At 37.3% G+C, this 16096-nt stretch overlaps 4 protein-coding genes and 1 non-coding gene across 10 annotated transcripts; 4 read left to right on the top strand and 1 right to left on the bottom strand.

Annotated features, from left to right (window-relative positions):
- Positions 1 to 859: 859 nt before the first annotated feature.
- WEE1 (WEE1-like kinase) lies at positions 860 to 3777 on the bottom strand. 2 transcript variants are annotated; one of them, XM_086253814.1, is made up of 10 exons: positions 3575 to 3777; positions 3404 to 3464; positions 3241 to 3313; positions 2844 to 3119; positions 2596 to 2663; positions 2387 to 2496; positions 2268 to 2308; positions 2028 to 2176; positions 1263 to 1616; positions 860 to 1168 (listed from the first exon to the last, which is right to left on the bottom strand). In XM_086253814.1, the coding sequence occupies exons 1-10, from the start codon at positions 3775 to 3777 to the stop codon at positions 1079 to 1081; spliced, it is 1425 nt and encodes a 474-aa protein (XP_086109940.1). In that variant the 3' UTR covers positions 860 to 1078. The 2 variants fall into 2 exon arrangements, with proteins under 2 accessions (XP_086109940.1, XP_086109941.1); XM_086253815.1 differs by having other exon boundaries at positions 2844 to 3110.
- Positions 3778 to 6093: 2316 nt separating this feature from the next.
- On the top strand, positions 6094 to 9380 carry LOC147275590 (kinetochore protein). 4 transcript variants are annotated; one of them, XM_086254985.1, is made up of 11 exons: positions 6094 to 6236; positions 6328 to 6395; positions 6510 to 6605; positions 6716 to 6926; positions 7002 to 7330; positions 7414 to 7509; positions 7589 to 7704; positions 7812 to 7906; positions 8067 to 8158; positions 8262 to 8392; positions 8642 to 9380. In XM_086254985.1, the coding sequence occupies exons 1-11, from the start codon at positions 6191 to 6193 to the stop codon at positions 8769 to 8771; spliced, it is 1410 nt and encodes a 469-aa protein (XP_086111111.1). In that variant the 5' UTR covers positions 6094 to 6190; the 3' UTR covers positions 8772 to 9380. The 4 variants fall into 4 exon arrangements, with proteins under 4 accessions (XP_086111111.1, XP_086111109.1, XP_086111113.1 ...); XM_086254983.1 differs by having other exon boundaries at positions 6713 to 6926; XM_086254987.1 differs by having other exon boundaries at positions 8563 to 8777.
- A 181-nt stretch (positions 9381 to 9561) lies between these two features.
- Positions 9562 to 9633, top strand: TRNAD-GUC (transfer RNA aspartic acid (anticodon GUC)). The gene has a single exon. It is a non-coding gene; the product is annotated as a tRNA-Asp (tRNA).
- Positions 9634 to 9891: 258 nt separating this feature from the next.
- On the top strand, positions 9892 to 13281 carry ATATG18A (Transducin/WD40 repeat-like superfamily protein). 2 transcript variants are annotated; one of them, XR_015123776.1, is made up of 4 exons: positions 9892 to 11016; positions 11735 to 11942; positions 12560 to 12810; positions 12938 to 13281. XR_015123776.1 is itself a non-coding variant. In XM_086253316.1 (4 exons), exons 1-4 carry the CDS (start codon positions 10126 to 10128, stop codon positions 13026 to 13028), a joined length of 1317 nt encoding a protein of 438 aa, XP_086109442.1. In that variant the 5' UTR covers positions 9898 to 10125; the 3' UTR covers positions 13029 to 13281. The 2 variants fall into 2 exon arrangements, 1 of the variants encoding a protein (XP_086109442.1); XM_086253316.1 differs by having other exon boundaries at positions 9898 to 11016; positions 12560 to 12686.
- A 1252-nt stretch (positions 13282 to 14533) lies between these two features.
- On the top strand, positions 14534 to 15450 carry LOC147275587 (glutathione S-transferase F13-like). The gene is made up of 3 exons (XM_086254904.1): positions 14534 to 14680; positions 14794 to 14842; positions 14960 to 15450. The coding sequence occupies exons 1-3, from the start codon at positions 14534 to 14536 to the stop codon at positions 15418 to 15420; spliced, it is 657 nt and encodes a 218-aa protein (XP_086111030.1). The 3' UTR covers positions 15421 to 15450.
- Positions 15451 to 16096: the final 646 nt, after the last annotated feature.

Below are 16096 nucleotides of genomic sequence, written 5' to 3'. Positions count from 1 at the left end.
TATATAATATAATTAACTCATAGTCATATCATATGGCATGGTTTTGAATTAGTAACAATGATTTAAATCCTTTTGTGATCAGATTTAATATGTGACAATCATTGCACTTTTTCTAATCCAGCATGAACTGACTGCATATATAATAAAAGATTATGGTTTAATTATGTTAGACATATATAGCTTTCTAGCTAGCTTCTAGTAATAGCAAGCGAATCGTATAAAAGCGGTGGTGTTGACTTGTTGGCTCAATCAAGTAGTTGTTGTCTACCTTGTGTTTCAAAAGCACATATTCATGTCCATGCCAGAATATTCTAGCTCTGTGACAAATTTCTGCGTGTATTCTTTGTTTACGATCGAAAACTAGTTACTAAAATGCGACCAAATATATTGTGGACTTTTTCACACCTGCATTCAGTAATCAGTATGTGATTACAAGCTAGCTAACAACAACTATTATGATTTGGATTATGCAATTAAACTTTTCTGGTATAAACGGCTATAAGATTTTGTTAAACATGCTGCTGAGTGCTGACACAACACACTTATCTAGCCACTTCACTATATCTTATAAATTGTTATTGTTAGCGACACTTTCTATATTAAATGTTTCCCTAATGTGTTTTAGCTATAATTATCTATGTTAATTATAACTTTCATAGTTATATCCCCCCTAAGAATCATAGGGAATGCAAAGTTTCTTTCACAACAGATTTTTTTATGAAATTAAGTGTACCGGATTTTTTTATGCAAATAATTGTTGCTCAAGTTATATATGCATAATTTTCGATATTATAATTAACTGTGTTTAGAGAAAACAGAGTTAGACAGAAGGCAACCCCACAAATAATTTATACTTTTCCATTAGCAGCAAAAGTTTGAGTCCATGACCAGCATTCCTCGAGGGAGATTCACAAAATATGCACCACACTATTAGGTGCAAATATTTAGAGGAATAATTATAAACACAAAATTGGTCATTCACAAACTTTGCCCATTTCACAGGGCCGGCTGAGACAAATGGATGCATATACAAAACTCCAATCTGGTTGATAGGCAATCGTGGTTGCCCTAGCTAGGCTCATGCATTTCGTAGGACCCTTTCAAAAATTGGACTTTCAACCAACTCTTTGGCTGACGGCCTCCACACTGGATCCGGGCTCAACATGACCTGATAGATTCAAACAATATGATATGCAAAAGGTTCTTTTATTAGTTCAAACCAACTTCAGAATGATATGGAATGCAAAAAGGATATAAAGTACCTTGAGTAAGTTCTGAAATTGCAATGAATGGCCAGGGAGGAGTGGCAATTTTCCCTCCCTAAGATTTAAAACTTGAGGTCCCGATTCTGGCAAAGGTGAACCTCTAATAAGCTCATAAATAGTGACTCCCAATGAGAAGATATCAGCCTTGTCAAGATGATCATATCTCTCATTAAGGATTTCTTGAGGCATATATCGAGCATCACCCTCTTCAATCGGTAGGCTCTTATCAAGTAGAGTGGAACATCCAAAGTCACCAAGCTTATAAACACCATTCTTCACATATATATTATCAGGTTTTACATCTAAGTGAGCTATTCCTCTCTCATGTATATACTGCAACGCCTTTGCAATCTGTGTATATTTTTATATCAGAAATTCACATATAAAGAAGCAACACCTTGTCAAGCTTAAAAGAGTTCAGACTATATGGAATTTCAATGAGGAATTTCAAGCCCCCTGACATACTAATATACATCACCTCTATATACTAAATGGGGAAGACAAAGCATAGCGTTAGGACTCAATATACCTTCATGATACAGAAAGGGATAAACAGTTGATGAAGGACATAACAACCCTGTCTATCATTTCTCTTTTTAAGTGTGAAGATTTTCAGAGGCTTGTACAGTGTAATAGAAATGGATACTTACTATGTAATCAATCTAGTAATGGGTTTGGTGCTAGTGCAAGTTAAAATTAACATTGGCATAGGCTACTAGTAAGTTTCAAGTGAGAAGCTTATTAACAAAAATCCACACAAACCTGATACAAGGCTTCTAAAACCTCTCCCTCTGTGAAGGGTCGGGGAAATTTGTTGATGGCTAAGCTGTGTTCACATAGCTCCGTCTGAATGTAAAGCTGTTCATTTTCAAACCAAGATGAGTAGTATCCAACAATGTTTTCATGGGATCCTACAAAAGGCAAAACAGTTAAACCAAGTAAAAGAAATTGCTAGAAGGTATGGTAGATGAGCAGAAGTACAGAAAGTAAACAAATGCAAACCTAAAGCTGCTAAAGATTGAACTTCCATCAAAGCTTTTCTCCTGCAAAGGATACGAAAATTATGCATAAGCAAATAGCATGACCAAAAGGAAGATATACCTAGAGCATGAGTAAGCAACCTTTCTGTGTCCTGATGCAACTGCCTCATGCTACGTTTCACAGCATACAAGCAACCATCAATTCTGTTCAAGACTTTAAAAACATGACTGAAATACCCACTACCGATTTGCTGGAAAAAAAAAAGGCGGCAAATTAAAAACAAGTTAGAATTTGATCCAAAAGCAATGATTGTGCTTCAGTCCAACAATTCTTGGGATTCAATAGATACCTCAATCTCATGAAAATCAGTGCGATAGCGTGAAAGGCCATTTCCACCCGTAATTGCAGGCAAGAAAGCTGGAGATTGCAGCATAATGTAATCAGAAGTTGGATATTGAAAATCTCTAGGAACTATCATCATTCATCAGCAAATAAACAACCCACCACTTCCATTGGAAAAATGGAAATGAAATAAAGGGTTTGTACTAGCATCTTAATAGTGAAATAACATCCCTTTAACAACTGACAGAAGGCTACCTGCACATTTTGATCTTTGGTTGCCAAAAGGATCAATGTCCATTTCCGAAGCACCCTTTAAATATGGATTCTTAAAACATGGAGGAGGCATGACCCGACAGCGTAAAGCCACTGCGGATTGAGATACATAGTTGTGTGTCTTCCGAATTTCGGGTACTGTAGTTTTGTCCATCTTCACTTCATCTACACCAAAATTATCTTTTCCAAGTTCCACTATCTGCTGGTTTCCAAACAATGTGGGACTGAGGGGATCTGATGAGATGTCATCTGCAGAAACTACAGAGTTTCAATTGCAAAACCCAATTGCTTAAACCCAATCATTAATGTAAGCTAGTAAAGCTACCATCAATAATAAAAGAAAAATGAAAATCACACTAGAAATTGCTTGTATTCTTACACTGACTCTGTCGACGTCTCTTGATTTTGACCGTATTTAACTTCTCCGGCGATTTGGGGCAAGGGATATTCTCCTGTTCAATGTAGAAACAAAGAGATTAAAATAATACTGATTAAAAAACATAGCTCAAATTACAACAAGTGTAAAATCCAACCCATAGTACCTTGGTGCAATCCAGACCGTTCAATAAATGTTGATTATCCGGAGTGATATAATCAGGAGTGCTGCAATAACCACATAAAAAAAAAAATCCAATTTTTCACCGATCTTTAGAATTTAAATACTAAAAATTAACAGAACTTATAATCTAAATTAAGTATCCGGAAGATTTTACCAGAAGAATTCTTGACTGAGAATGAAATCTCTGTCATCGGAATTGGGGTCGAGGTCGGTACATAGAGACGATGAAGAGGGAAGGTCGGCGTCGGCGGCTCCGAAGTCTAGAAGTTTCTGGAAGCGAGAGGGGTTGGACGATGAGGTGGCAAAGGATGATTGGTGGGTTTCCCCTAGCTGAAGCCTCGCTAGCGCTCCCTTCATTTCCCTCCTATACTTCGTCTTCCTCTTCTTCTTCTTGTTGCTTCAGCTTTTCCCCAAATCCTCTCTCTCTCTCTCTCTCTCTCTCTCTCTCTCTCTCTCTCTCTCTCTCTGTGTCTCTCTGTGTTCTTGAATTTTTTGAGATATATGAGGCAGAATTCAAAAGCTTAAAAGCATAATGTGTTTCAAATCGCGCGGGATTGCCGAGGATGGAATAGATTGGGTGGACCAGGGCGCACAGTATGCTCCTGTGATATCTCATCTTAGCCGTACAATAGGAGAGCCAGTGAGCCAACGATGATGGATCAGCGATTTATTTGATGATTTTTGAGAGACGCTATGTCGTATTGGCTTGGTGGGAACGATGGGGCTTATATGTGGTGGGTCGCGTACCATGTAAGCTGTTCTCAATACAGAGGGAAATAAGATTTTCAAAATTAGTGCGCGCTGCGCGAGGTGCGTGAAATTGTTATTTTATTATTGGCTGTCGAATCTGGCGGGCATAGATGGGCTAGTGGGCTTGAATTTGATAAAATAAAATTTCCGTTCCACTCATATTCTCTCTTTTTATTGAATAAAGAAAGACAAGTTAAATATTTTTTGTTATATTAGAGGGAATTTGACCCTAAAATCTTGTCTAATTCTAACTCATTACTTTATTTATTTTAACTACTTGGACTAATTTCAAGGACTTAAGACAAGTCAAATTTTGACCATATGTACAAGAATAAGTGTTTTACTTTTACCATTGAAATTATAAATCATATTACCCTATATTTCTACATTTACTCTTATAGCATGTTTAGTTTACGAAGGTGGAACTTGAGAATGGGTATGAAATTTCATTCACATGTTTGGTAAACACACTCTTTTGTATTACGTTTTATATGGATAAGAGATATTAATGAAATGAGGAATTTAAAACATTGAGCTCCTTTGTGTTTACTATTCTCATCACTTGGGAAAGCATTAATTGTGGGTTTTTTTTATCAAATTATCCTCACTATAAATTTTAAACATAATAAATAAGAGTATTATTGGAAGACAAATTTTGATTATTATTATTATTGGACAAACTAAACATTGGAATAGTAATAATTTTATGTTTACCATCTGCAACCTTTCCAAACACTGAATGTGAATTAGTCATTCTCATCACCCAGGAGTAAGGATGGGTATGACATCCCCAAATAATTTATTCCGTAAACCAAACGTGATCTTATATTCATGTTCTTAAAGGAAAAGACATGTCACTAGATAAAGTATCATTAGCTAATGCAAGTAATTTATCACATGTAGTTTCATACAAGATACCACACATACTTAATATGATGTATGTACTTAAAATTGTGCAATAATATAACAAGTGAAATTTGTAAATCTATCAACAACATGAGAAATTAGAAATATGTACATAAGGAATGAATTTAAGTAGTGACTATAGTAAATGTGAGCGCTCAACTAAACCTATGGATGCATGGAAATTAAATTCTATAATATGACTAAAAAAGATAAGAAAATTAGTAGTGGCAATAATAATTTTATGAGTCTATGACACTCTGTTTGTTTTTGTTCACAAGAAAAAATAGGTTTTGAATTAAATAAAAAAAATATCTTGTTATTTGTTTGTATTAAAAAGTAAGGAGACTTTCATTTAGGTCATTTAATTTTATAATTTACTAACTATAGCCGTATGACTTTTAAAATTATAACTAAAGTCCAATAATATTGTAACAATTTAATATTACATAATATTGGTCTATTATTTTTTTATTTTTTTCACACATAATTTTTGAGTGTTCGGCAGTGCATTTTTATTTATTCGTCAAGCCCTAGTTTGTCGGCTTTATATTAAGTTTTAATGCCCAAAATCTCATAGTTAAAATATAACATGCAACCTTTATAAACATCCTTCTATACGCTAAGAAGGTATGATGTTAATCCATATCATATACCCTCAAAAAATAAAAAAATAATGAGGTTAACCCGTACTCTATACCGTCAAAAAATAAAAAAATAATGACATATTTTTTTGACAAGACAATTATCAAAAGACTTTATTTAGAAAGAATAAGAACTTTATTTGAAAAAAAAAAAGTCATAAGGTTTTTTTTTAAAATAAGAAATATTAGAAGGACTAAACTGTAATTTTTCCTGAAAAGTAAATCCACACCAAAAAGAAGGAATGGGCCTGGAATTGGGCTTTTATAACTGGAAAAATAAAACTGAGCCCAACTTCAAAGCAACGTTCAATGAATTTATGAATCAAATTCCAGCTTCTGAAGCTGTATTCAGGGAGGCGCTATGTGGCGGCAAAAGCCCTCTCCGGTAAACTCCTTCTTTTAAACCCATACTCTCTCACACACAAAAAAAAAAAAAAATAGCAGTCTGCAAAGGTTACAAGCAAACAAAGCTAATGCGTTGGTGTCCGACAATTCCAGACTCTGATCAGAGCATTTCCGGTAACTCCCCCATTTTGATATCGTATTGTTGTAAACAGTCTGTGTATTGGGGTTATTGGGTAACTGTAAATTTGGTTCATAACCTGGGCAGATGAGGAAGAACCAGACCAAGATTGGCCCAACAATTCCGCTACTCTTGGCGGGTCAGAGGAGAAAAAGGTTTTTCTTATTTTTTTAATTTTTAATTTTGGTTCAATTTTCTTGATTCGCGTTTATGTGTATGTATTAGTTTATGTTTATCGTTTATATAGTTATAGTTTTATTCGTTTACAGGAAGAATTACAACTTCCTTCACGGCTCGAAATGCTCAAAGGTATCAATGCGTATGCCGGCAATTTGGACGATGAAGTGAGCTCTGACGACGATGAGGTATGCATTTAGATCTCTGAGAGATATCTTATTTTTGTTTTGTTTTGTGTATTGTTTGTGTGTTATTATTGCAAGGCTGTAATGTGTTTGCAATCTGTTTGGAAAAGAAGGGGAACAATGTGCTCTCGAAAATGTCCGAGACTGTTGGTGCTAAGAAGTTGCAAAAAGATGATGTTCATAGATTTGGATGTGATAAACATGATGGATCATACACATGGTCTGCCGCGAGTAAAGAAGCTGAGGCACTCATGCGTTTGAATGAAAAAACTCTGTGCTCATCGTCACAAACTACATGCTCGAAAGTAAATAAATCATTGAAAGGTATGGTTTTTGTGTTCATTTTCACAAATTTACCGTCTGTAGTGTTTTGTTAAATTTGGGAATTAAGTATTGTAGGAGTCAAAGGCAAAGGGAAGCCAAAATTTTCGTTTCGTTTCCCGACACAAAAGGAAGGACCCTCTTGGCTTTCTGTGTGTAAGGATGAAAATGATGTGTCATTCAAGGTTCAACAAGTGCCTGAAAGGTTGGATGCAATTGAGCCTAGAATAGAAGAAAATTCAGATGCTGAGCTTCTCGAAGACATTCAGGGAGAAGACGAACATCAGCTGGAGATTGTGCCTATTGATGTCAGAGGTCTTGGTCATGGATCTACTGAGCAATCAATGGCTGAGCTTTTAGATGGACTTCAGGATAAGACGAATATGCTGAGAGGAAGTTCTGAAATGGTTTTCTGTCTTCTTTTAACATGTTTCTCTCTTCCTTTTCCCTGTATTTTTCTCTTCCCTGTTTGATCCAGTGTTTGTTTCAGTATGGTAGAAAAAGACATAAAAGGGGACAGCTTGTTGTAAAGAGTGTATCTCCACTAGGGGATAGAACTATTGACAGTGAAAGCTCCCCTGATCACGTAGGTCTTTGTTGATGATTGCTTTATAAGCTCTTTCTTTTTCAAATCAGTACTGTATCTAAGTTTTATTATTACACAGACCGATGATCGAATTTTGATGCTTGCTAACCCAGAGGAGAAGAGGCAGACGTTGCTAGATCGATTTCAGGAAGCTTTAAGTGACAGAGCCCTTGTTGCAGTGCCTAAGACATTAAGGTAAACAATGTGATACTGTTATACGTTTTCAGTAGCTGTTTATAAAAAGTGAATTCTATTCTGATTGTGTCTACGTGCTTATATAATATACACTGCCAATTTTGCAGAAATGGATTATTTGGGAAATTGCAGCAGGTGGTGCAGAGTGAGAAAGAAAATGATATGGAGTTCTTCAAGAAGATCGAGGAGGAAGCTAGGCAAGGTAGTAAAGCCTTGTAATCATTCTATTTTCTTTTTACTTTATTTCTTGAAAAAGCATGTTTGCTCTTGAAAACCAATATGCATAGATTACTTGAGCAAATCTGCACTATGGATGCTATTACCAGTTATTTATATCTTGTTTCTTGTTTATATCTCCTCAGATGAACCTAGCTGCATTGATGTGAAAATTCTTTCAAGTTACTTGGATGCAAAGCTGACAGTTTGTCACTGCTCCTCTGGCAATTACTTAAAGGTCTTGTTAATGACTTAAAAAGTTAATTGTGTCAATGGATGTTGCTTGTGCTGTCACTAACTATGCTCTCTCTCTCTCTCTCTCTCCATGTTTGTTTCTACAGAGCCTTCCATGGATAGAGAGCCCCAAAGCAATGGTTAATGAAGGAACGGAAAGGACAATTATTTTCAATCCAAGAGTTTGCAATGATGTTGACCTTGATGTTGGGAAATGGATTCGCATTCACCCTCCATGGTATGGCACTGAAATTTGAATCTTTACTCGACTTAGTATGTACTGCATTACTGCAGTGCGGGTTAAAAATACCACCAGACATTCTAGTTAGTTTAGTTATTGCTTAGTTGTGTGTTACTCTATTAAAATATACAGACTAATGAAAATTATGATGGATAAATTCTGGGCAGGAAGGAGATTCATGTGGGCAATGACAAAAGCATTTTATTATCCACTTACTTCTCCGAAATTTCAATTTGACAAGCTCAGGTATCCCCAGGACCAGGATTGGTATGATATCATATTGCAGCACAACCTCAAATTCCAGCACGTGGATTTGATTATCAATTCCTTGGTGGTTATACACAACCTCCATTTTATTGGGATATCCTATTCTTGATTGGGGAACCCTATGCTACCAGAAAGATATCCTCTGGTTGAACAATGTTATGGCTATCCAAGTGGTGCAGCCAGAGAAGAATGAATTTGGCTTTGAAATGAATGCAGCTTTTGTGGGAAGAGTGATTGGTGGGATTTCAGTGGTTTGTATCATCCACTTTATTAGTTGGTCAACTGTTTTCCCCAGTTCTACTCTTTAGTTCCTTACATGGAATTGTAATAGTGCTTCCAATATAGTTTAGCTTGATAGTGCATTTGGCGTTAGTACTAGGACTGACTTGGCAGGAAGCAAGGGAGACTGCTTTGACAATATATAAGAGTTTTGTTAGCAAACCTTGCCTCTATGCAATCAGATTTGCTGATATTTCTTGCACCAAGAAGACAATTGCTTGTTCCACATAGTTGCTGGGGGGCGTGGTCAGACGCAGGTTGATCACTTCATCGTGAAAAAATTCTCGTGGTCCTGTGACGTTGATGGTAGTTATCCCAATCAGTCAAAAGTGCACATAAGTTATTTTGTCTGCTGTTTCACAGTTCATAGATAAGAATCTGTAAATTAGGATTTGTAAAAATTTCGGATTTGGTATTTTATTACCACTTTCTTTTTTTCAGTGTTGTTGAGAATTGAGATGTTATTTAATGGTCCAAACACACAGTTATACATACATATATATATCATCTACCATTATGGTCATGCCCCCATCCCCTACATGTCTCTACATGTGATTTTACCATCACTTACCAATAACTAGGTGATTAAGTAGGTTTAACGTCCTTTAATGAACATCCAAGTCGTTGTAGTATAGTGGTAAGTATTCCCGCCTGTCACGCGGGTGACCCGGGTTCGATCCCCGGCAACGGCGTACTTTTTTTAACCTTTTTTCTTCGTTCCGTCATTTGGTATTAAGTACTATTAACTAAGTTTAGATTCGATTAGAAAGGGGATTAGTAAATTGTTTTCAGTTATCAGAGGAGGATTAGATTACTCACAGGTGGAGACCAACATGAAATATGAATTCGTAGGAATGGAAATCCATCGCGTGGATTAGACGCCAAACACACCCGCCTTTGTCGTCTACTCCAATCAACGAATAAATCACCTGGGATTTCATATTAATCAATAATCCCAATTAATTTCTCAATTTCCAGTGTCTGCTCGGACCCTTCCGCGTCAAGGACAATTTTGTCCCTATATTCCCCAAATTCCCCTTTCCCTTCTCGGCTTCTCCCCTTCCTCCTTCTCAAACCCAAAAGGTGAAACAGTAATTTCCTCTCAACCCTTCTCTTAGCTCTTATCAGTTCGATTCGAACTTACCCCTCGGAATTCTCCAAAATTCCATACAGATTCTCCTCCAATGGCCACCCTCTCTGCCTTCTCTCCTCCCTCGTGGCCAAGCCCCAACTCCAACTCCAACGCCACCACCTTCCTCTCCGAACCCAGCGATTCCGGCTGCGTCGTTGACGACTCGTCAACTACCGATGACCACGACCCCCAATCACCCCCAATCCCAAACCCTAATCCCAATCCCAATCCCCACCCCATCCTCAACCTCCCCAACAACCCCTTCTCAGACTCAACTCCTCCTCCGGCTCCGGCGTCGTCGCGGTCGCCGCCTTCGCTGTTCCACCTCTCCTTCAACCAAGACCACGCCTGCTTCGCTGCCGGCACCGACCACGGCTTCCGGATCTACAACTGCGACCCGTTCCGCGAGCTCTTCCGCCGGGACTTCGACAACGGCGGTGGAATTGGCGTCGTTGAGATGCTCTTTCGCTGCAACATCTTGGCCATAGTCGGCGGTGGGCCCGACCCTCAGTACCCCACCAACAAGGTCATGATCTGGGACGACCACCAAGGGCGGTGCATCGGCGAGCTCTCGTTCCGCTCCGTCGTTCGGTCCGTACGGCTCCGGAGGGACCGAATCGTCGTCGTTTTGGAGCAGAAGATTTTCGTGTACAATTTTGCCGACCTGAAGTTGCTCCACCAGATTGAGACGATCGCGAACCCTAAGGGGCTCTGCGCGGTGTCGCAGGTTGCGGGGTCGCTGGTGCTGGTGTGCCCTGGGTTGCAGAAAGGGCAGGTTAGGGTTGAGCATTACGCGTCGAAGAGGACCAAGTTTATTATGGCTCACGACTCGAGGCTTGCCTGCTTTGCGCTCATGCCGGATGGTCAGTTGCTCGCCACCGCCAGCACCAAAGGGACTCTTATTCGGATTTTTAATACTCTTGATGGAAGTCTGCTTCAAGAGGTACGTTTTCGATTCAATTCAGGTCGTTTTTGCAATGTAAATTGATGGATTTTGTGATTGCATAATTGGAGATTCAATTGTGCATAATTTAAGGTGTGTTTTGGTTTCAATTCACTTTATTTTTGCAATGAAAACTTCTGAACTTTGTGACTGCATAATTTGCGATTCATTTATGCATAATTTGCTTCAATAGGTATGTTTTGGATTCATTTATTGTATGTTTTTCATTCAATGCAATGCGTTACATAGTTGAGCTTCAAGTTCTTGGTTTGGAGCATATCAAATTTTAGATTTGAAGATTGGGGCTTTGCTTAATTTGAAAGGCTTTTGTAGTATTAATCACCTGTGAGTTGCAAAGTTGCTGTTCATGGGATTGGTAATAATTTAGTTTATATGGGATTGTAACATTCTGAAGTGCTAGGAGTTTCCACTACTGTTTACAGGGACTTTACTAATACTAGTCATGGCTAACTATGTGCTCTTCTACATTCTTTATTATTAAGTCATGTTGCATGTATGTATCTAGATTAGACATTTGTTGGGCTTGTAAGTATCCACATACATGTATGCATTCTCGTTCTCTGTATGCTTTCTAGACACCGGAAAGCTTGTTTCTCCAGTTCTGTTCTTTTTATCTGAACTTCGAGGAGAGTGCATCCCTCCCTTGGAGGGTTCATACAATTTTTTATGTAACAACGTTAATTGTATACAAATGCAGGTAAGGAGGGGTGCAGACAGAGCAGAAATCTATAGTTTGGCATTCTCTTCAAATGCCCAGTGGATGGCAGTCTCAAGTGACAAGGGAACTGTCCATGTTTTCAGCCTTAAGGTTAATGCCGCATCCTCTGGAATTGAGAATACGCGAAGTGCTTCTGATTTGAATCTGGGTGGTTCGCCATCAAACTCATCTCTTTCTTTCATCAGAGGTAAACTTTCCCCCTTTCCAAGATAGAATTGCTCTGCTCTATTTTCTGTTAGTACTTCTAAACATTCTTCATTTATTGTTGGCAAATGGGTCGTATTGGGGATTTCCTTACCACTTTAAATCATATATTTTTCTTCTAAGGGAAGAATTTGAAGGTGCAGATATGTTTTAAGAACTATTTTCATATACGTACATTGCACTTGAACTGTAATCAGCAAAGCTTGAACCAAATTGACAGAAGGGAATTTAGATTTTTCTCAATTTTCAATACCGTAGGCGGAAAAATTAGTGAATTTTGAATGTCATATAAAGCAAAAGGAGTAATTCATCCCTGGAATTCCCTTCTTTACTGAATGCACTATAAGATATCTGAAATCTAAATTTAAGGGCAAAATGAAGAATCCCTGGACTACTCTTCTTTTCATTTTTCCTTTTGAAGTTTGATCTTTTTGCTTTTTTTGTTTGATACTTTGTTGAAAAGAATTGTTCAAAATAAGGTACATTCCAATATGTGAGTGGATGAAGTCTGTTTCTCCTATGCCTCCTCTGTTTAATTTGTAATACGAAGTTGTCTGCCTTTCTTAGGCCACCGGATCTGAGTTAGGTTTGTACTTGCAGGTGTTTTGCCCAAGTATTTTAGCTCAGAGTGGTCTGTTGCTCAGTTTCGCTTGCTTGAGGGTGCTCAATACATTGTTTCTTTTGGTCACCAGAAGAATACAGTGGTGATTCTTGGCATGGATGGAAGGTAAGAAAATAAATTGCTTTTCAATGAAACCATACTACTAATTAAGGTTTCTAGTCTTGAAGGAAGAATTGATTTTGCTGAACTAGATGCTTTTGCAGTTTGGTGATGACTGGGCCATCTCAATGTACAGTCATCATTCTTATATATGCTACATTGAGAATTAATTATTTTATGATTTGCTTGGTTACTGTTCATGTGACGATGGATGTTTGAAATTGAATTTCTGATATGGAATTTGAATTTGGATGCAGCTTCTATCGATGCCAGTTTGATGCAGTGAATGGAGGAGAGATGACCCAGTTGGAATATCATAACTTTCTAAAGCCAGAAGAAGCCTTTTGAAGTGATATTTTGTATTTTCCTTTTTTTTTTTTTTCTACATATAGTGATCCTTCTCTGTCTGGGCTTCTGTTTTATTTATCCCCTAGTTTTAGGATATGGTTAATCTATGTTGTAAATATATATATATATATATATATATTTTAGTATGTAAAATTGTAAAATTGTAAATTTGTGACTGCTTTACTAAAAAAACAATGGAAGAAGAAAAAACGAAAAAAACAATTAACTAATATAGCATATACGTTATGGTTTATCTCTTTGTGACTCAACTTACTCAATACAATAATATTGATTGAGTTGTGCTTCCAAATCCCTGGAATTATGTTGTATGGATTTGAAATGGTTTTACTAAGTAACCATCTTACGAAAAGTGTATAACCCACCTGTTTTTTAATTTCATCAACTCGTTCAGGATGGGCTATTTTATAATACTGTACCAAATCCCCTTTTATTGTTAATTGTAGTGTTGTGGACTGTGGAGTGGTTTACTATGCTGGAACCTGTATCATATAAAATTATAAATTGGTTCAGAACTCAGAAGCTCCATCTCTTGTCTATTTGTGTGGCGAATTGCAATTGGACCGCTGACGGTCACAGAATCACAGATTATGTTTTTTAAATTGTTATAATTCCCAGACTGATCTACTTCATTGTTTTCTACTTTCTTTAGTGAGGAAAAGTAAATGTGCTATGATTTCAGAGCAATTTGACTAACAAACAGTGGCTCATTCACTGTTTGATTTTACTATTTCTGTTACTGGAGATTCTGATTTCTGTACAGTGCTCAAAAGAAGGGCAAATCTCAAGATGTTACCAATCATTTTAAAATCTTTACACTGAAATCTTTGTTTGACTGGATGATAGTTTATTGCCAACATAAAATAGTACACATTAAATTATACAAAGAACAGTATCCTGTATACCCAACAATTATTTTAAGCTACTGCATGCCCATCTGAATGAGCAGGGGTGCAATCCTATCTTGTTGATTCTGTAATTGTCGTGTCATGCATGAATCCTGATATTGTTTACATAGACAAAAGTTGATTATATATGCAAAAGTAGTATTTTTAGTTGAAGATTTAATTAATTAAAATTCTAATACATGGCTGGTACTGCCAAACGATTGTAGCTAGGAGGATTACGAGGCAACAAAGACAAAGTGGCGTCATAGCATCGGGGCTTACATTCAGCCATGTGAATGCTCCAATTATGTATATGATTATTCCATCTTCTCAAATCAACTGTGGTTGGCCAGTAATTAGTAGAACACGTACTACTGTTCTTATTTTCTGAAATCAACTGCAAATTAATTATTTATTTACAGTGTAGCTGTACATATTCAAATGGGAACGACAAAGAGCATCCTAAGCTTACAATAATTAAGAAGAGTAGTACTATATAAGGACCTTGGTCTCTAATACATTATAGTATTATACATCCTCATCAACATCCATATATATAAGGACCTTGGTCGATCTCTCTAGCTCCCTTCTACTCTAAAAATGGTGCTCAAGCTGCATGGACTTTCTGTGTCTCCCTGCACAGCTCTCGTAGTGACTTGTCTCCATGAAAAAGGGGTCGATTTCGAGCTTGTCCCGGTTGACCTGTTTGCTCAAGAAAACAAGCAGCCTTCTTTTCTTGCCAAGAATGTAAATTTCTTTACTTTCCACAAGTTTACAAACTTGATTCAATTTTATTCTAATTAATGCAGCCATTTGATTTTAATCATATCTTTTTTTAATTTCTTTCCCCCATTACGTAGCCCTTTGGCCAGATTCCAGTCCTAGAAGATGATGACATCACACTATTTGGTAAGTGTTAAAATCTAGCTAGCTTGGTATACTTGACGAACTTAATTAATTTCTTGCAAATTAAAAGCTTCATCATGATATTAATTAATTCAGTTTTTTTTTTTCTTTTTGCACCAGAATCTAGAGCAATCACAGCATATGTGGCTGAGAAATTCAAGGAAACAGGATGTGATCTGATTAGGCACGAAAACATGAAGGAGGCTGCATTGGTGAAGGTGTGGACAGAAGTGGAGTCTCATCAATACCACCCAACAATCTGCCCAATTGTGTATGAGTTTTTTGGGAAGCCTGTGCAGGGCAATGAGCCCGATCGAACGGTGATCGATGCCAACTTGGAGAAGCTAGAGAAGGTGCTGGATGTGTATGAGAGCAGGCTGAGCAACACCAAGTACTTGGGTGGGGATCACTACAGCCTAGCAGACCTTCACCACCTTCCCTACACTTTTTACTTCATGAAGACTCCTTGGGCTGAATTGATAAACAGTCGCCCTCATGTTAAGGCCTGGTGGGAGGACATTTCTTCTAGGCCTGCTTTTAAGAAAGTGTCTGAGGGTATGACTTTTGGTGAGACCAATTGAAATTATTGGAACGACTTTGAGACAAATGCATTAAGGGGTCCATTTATATATCTCTCATTGTATCTGATTGAATAACTTAGTATAAAATGTTGGATGACCTATCTCTTCCGTACTAGTGGGAACAATGCATGTCATTTTTATTAACACCTATATGAGTATATGGTTAAGAAATTGGAATTGGAATTGAAAGAAAAAAATGGGGAAAAGAAAAATCTTCATTGGAGGTGTAATGGGCTACAAATAAACTGTCATGTGAACTCTTGGGAGTGGGCTTGGGCCGAATATATCCAATAGAAGTGGACTAAACCACTGGGACACTTCTCTTTGCCCCAAACAAGGCCCTTGTGGCAGGATAAAATTAGGCCCCAAATTCTTCTGGCTGATTTAAGAATTCTATAGTGGTTGGTTTTGGGCCAGAGTTTTGAGGACAAATAACCCAAAACATATTATTGTTATGTTTCTTCTCATGTTTCGCATGTGGACTTTGATATTATATAACCCACCAAACACGTTGACACCTTATAAGTACCCACCTAACAAATATACATATACACATTATATATATAATCAAAAATACTTTAAAATTAACTGGTTATTAAATTAATATAAAGCTAACCATTATGTTGGACCCACCGTATAATATAATCTCAAAATCTGAACTGTCTATTTTTTAGGC

Source organism: Dryas octopetala, chromosome 8 (genome assembly GCF_963921425.1).
Source record: "Dryas octopetala chromosome 8, drDryOcto1.1, whole genome shotgun sequence".
NCBI lineage: Eukaryota > Viridiplantae > Streptophyta > Magnoliopsida > Rosales > Rosaceae > Dryas > Dryas octopetala.
The sequence above is the reverse complement of the archived record's forward strand: the minus strand, read 5'-3'. Positions and strand labels throughout refer to the sequence as shown.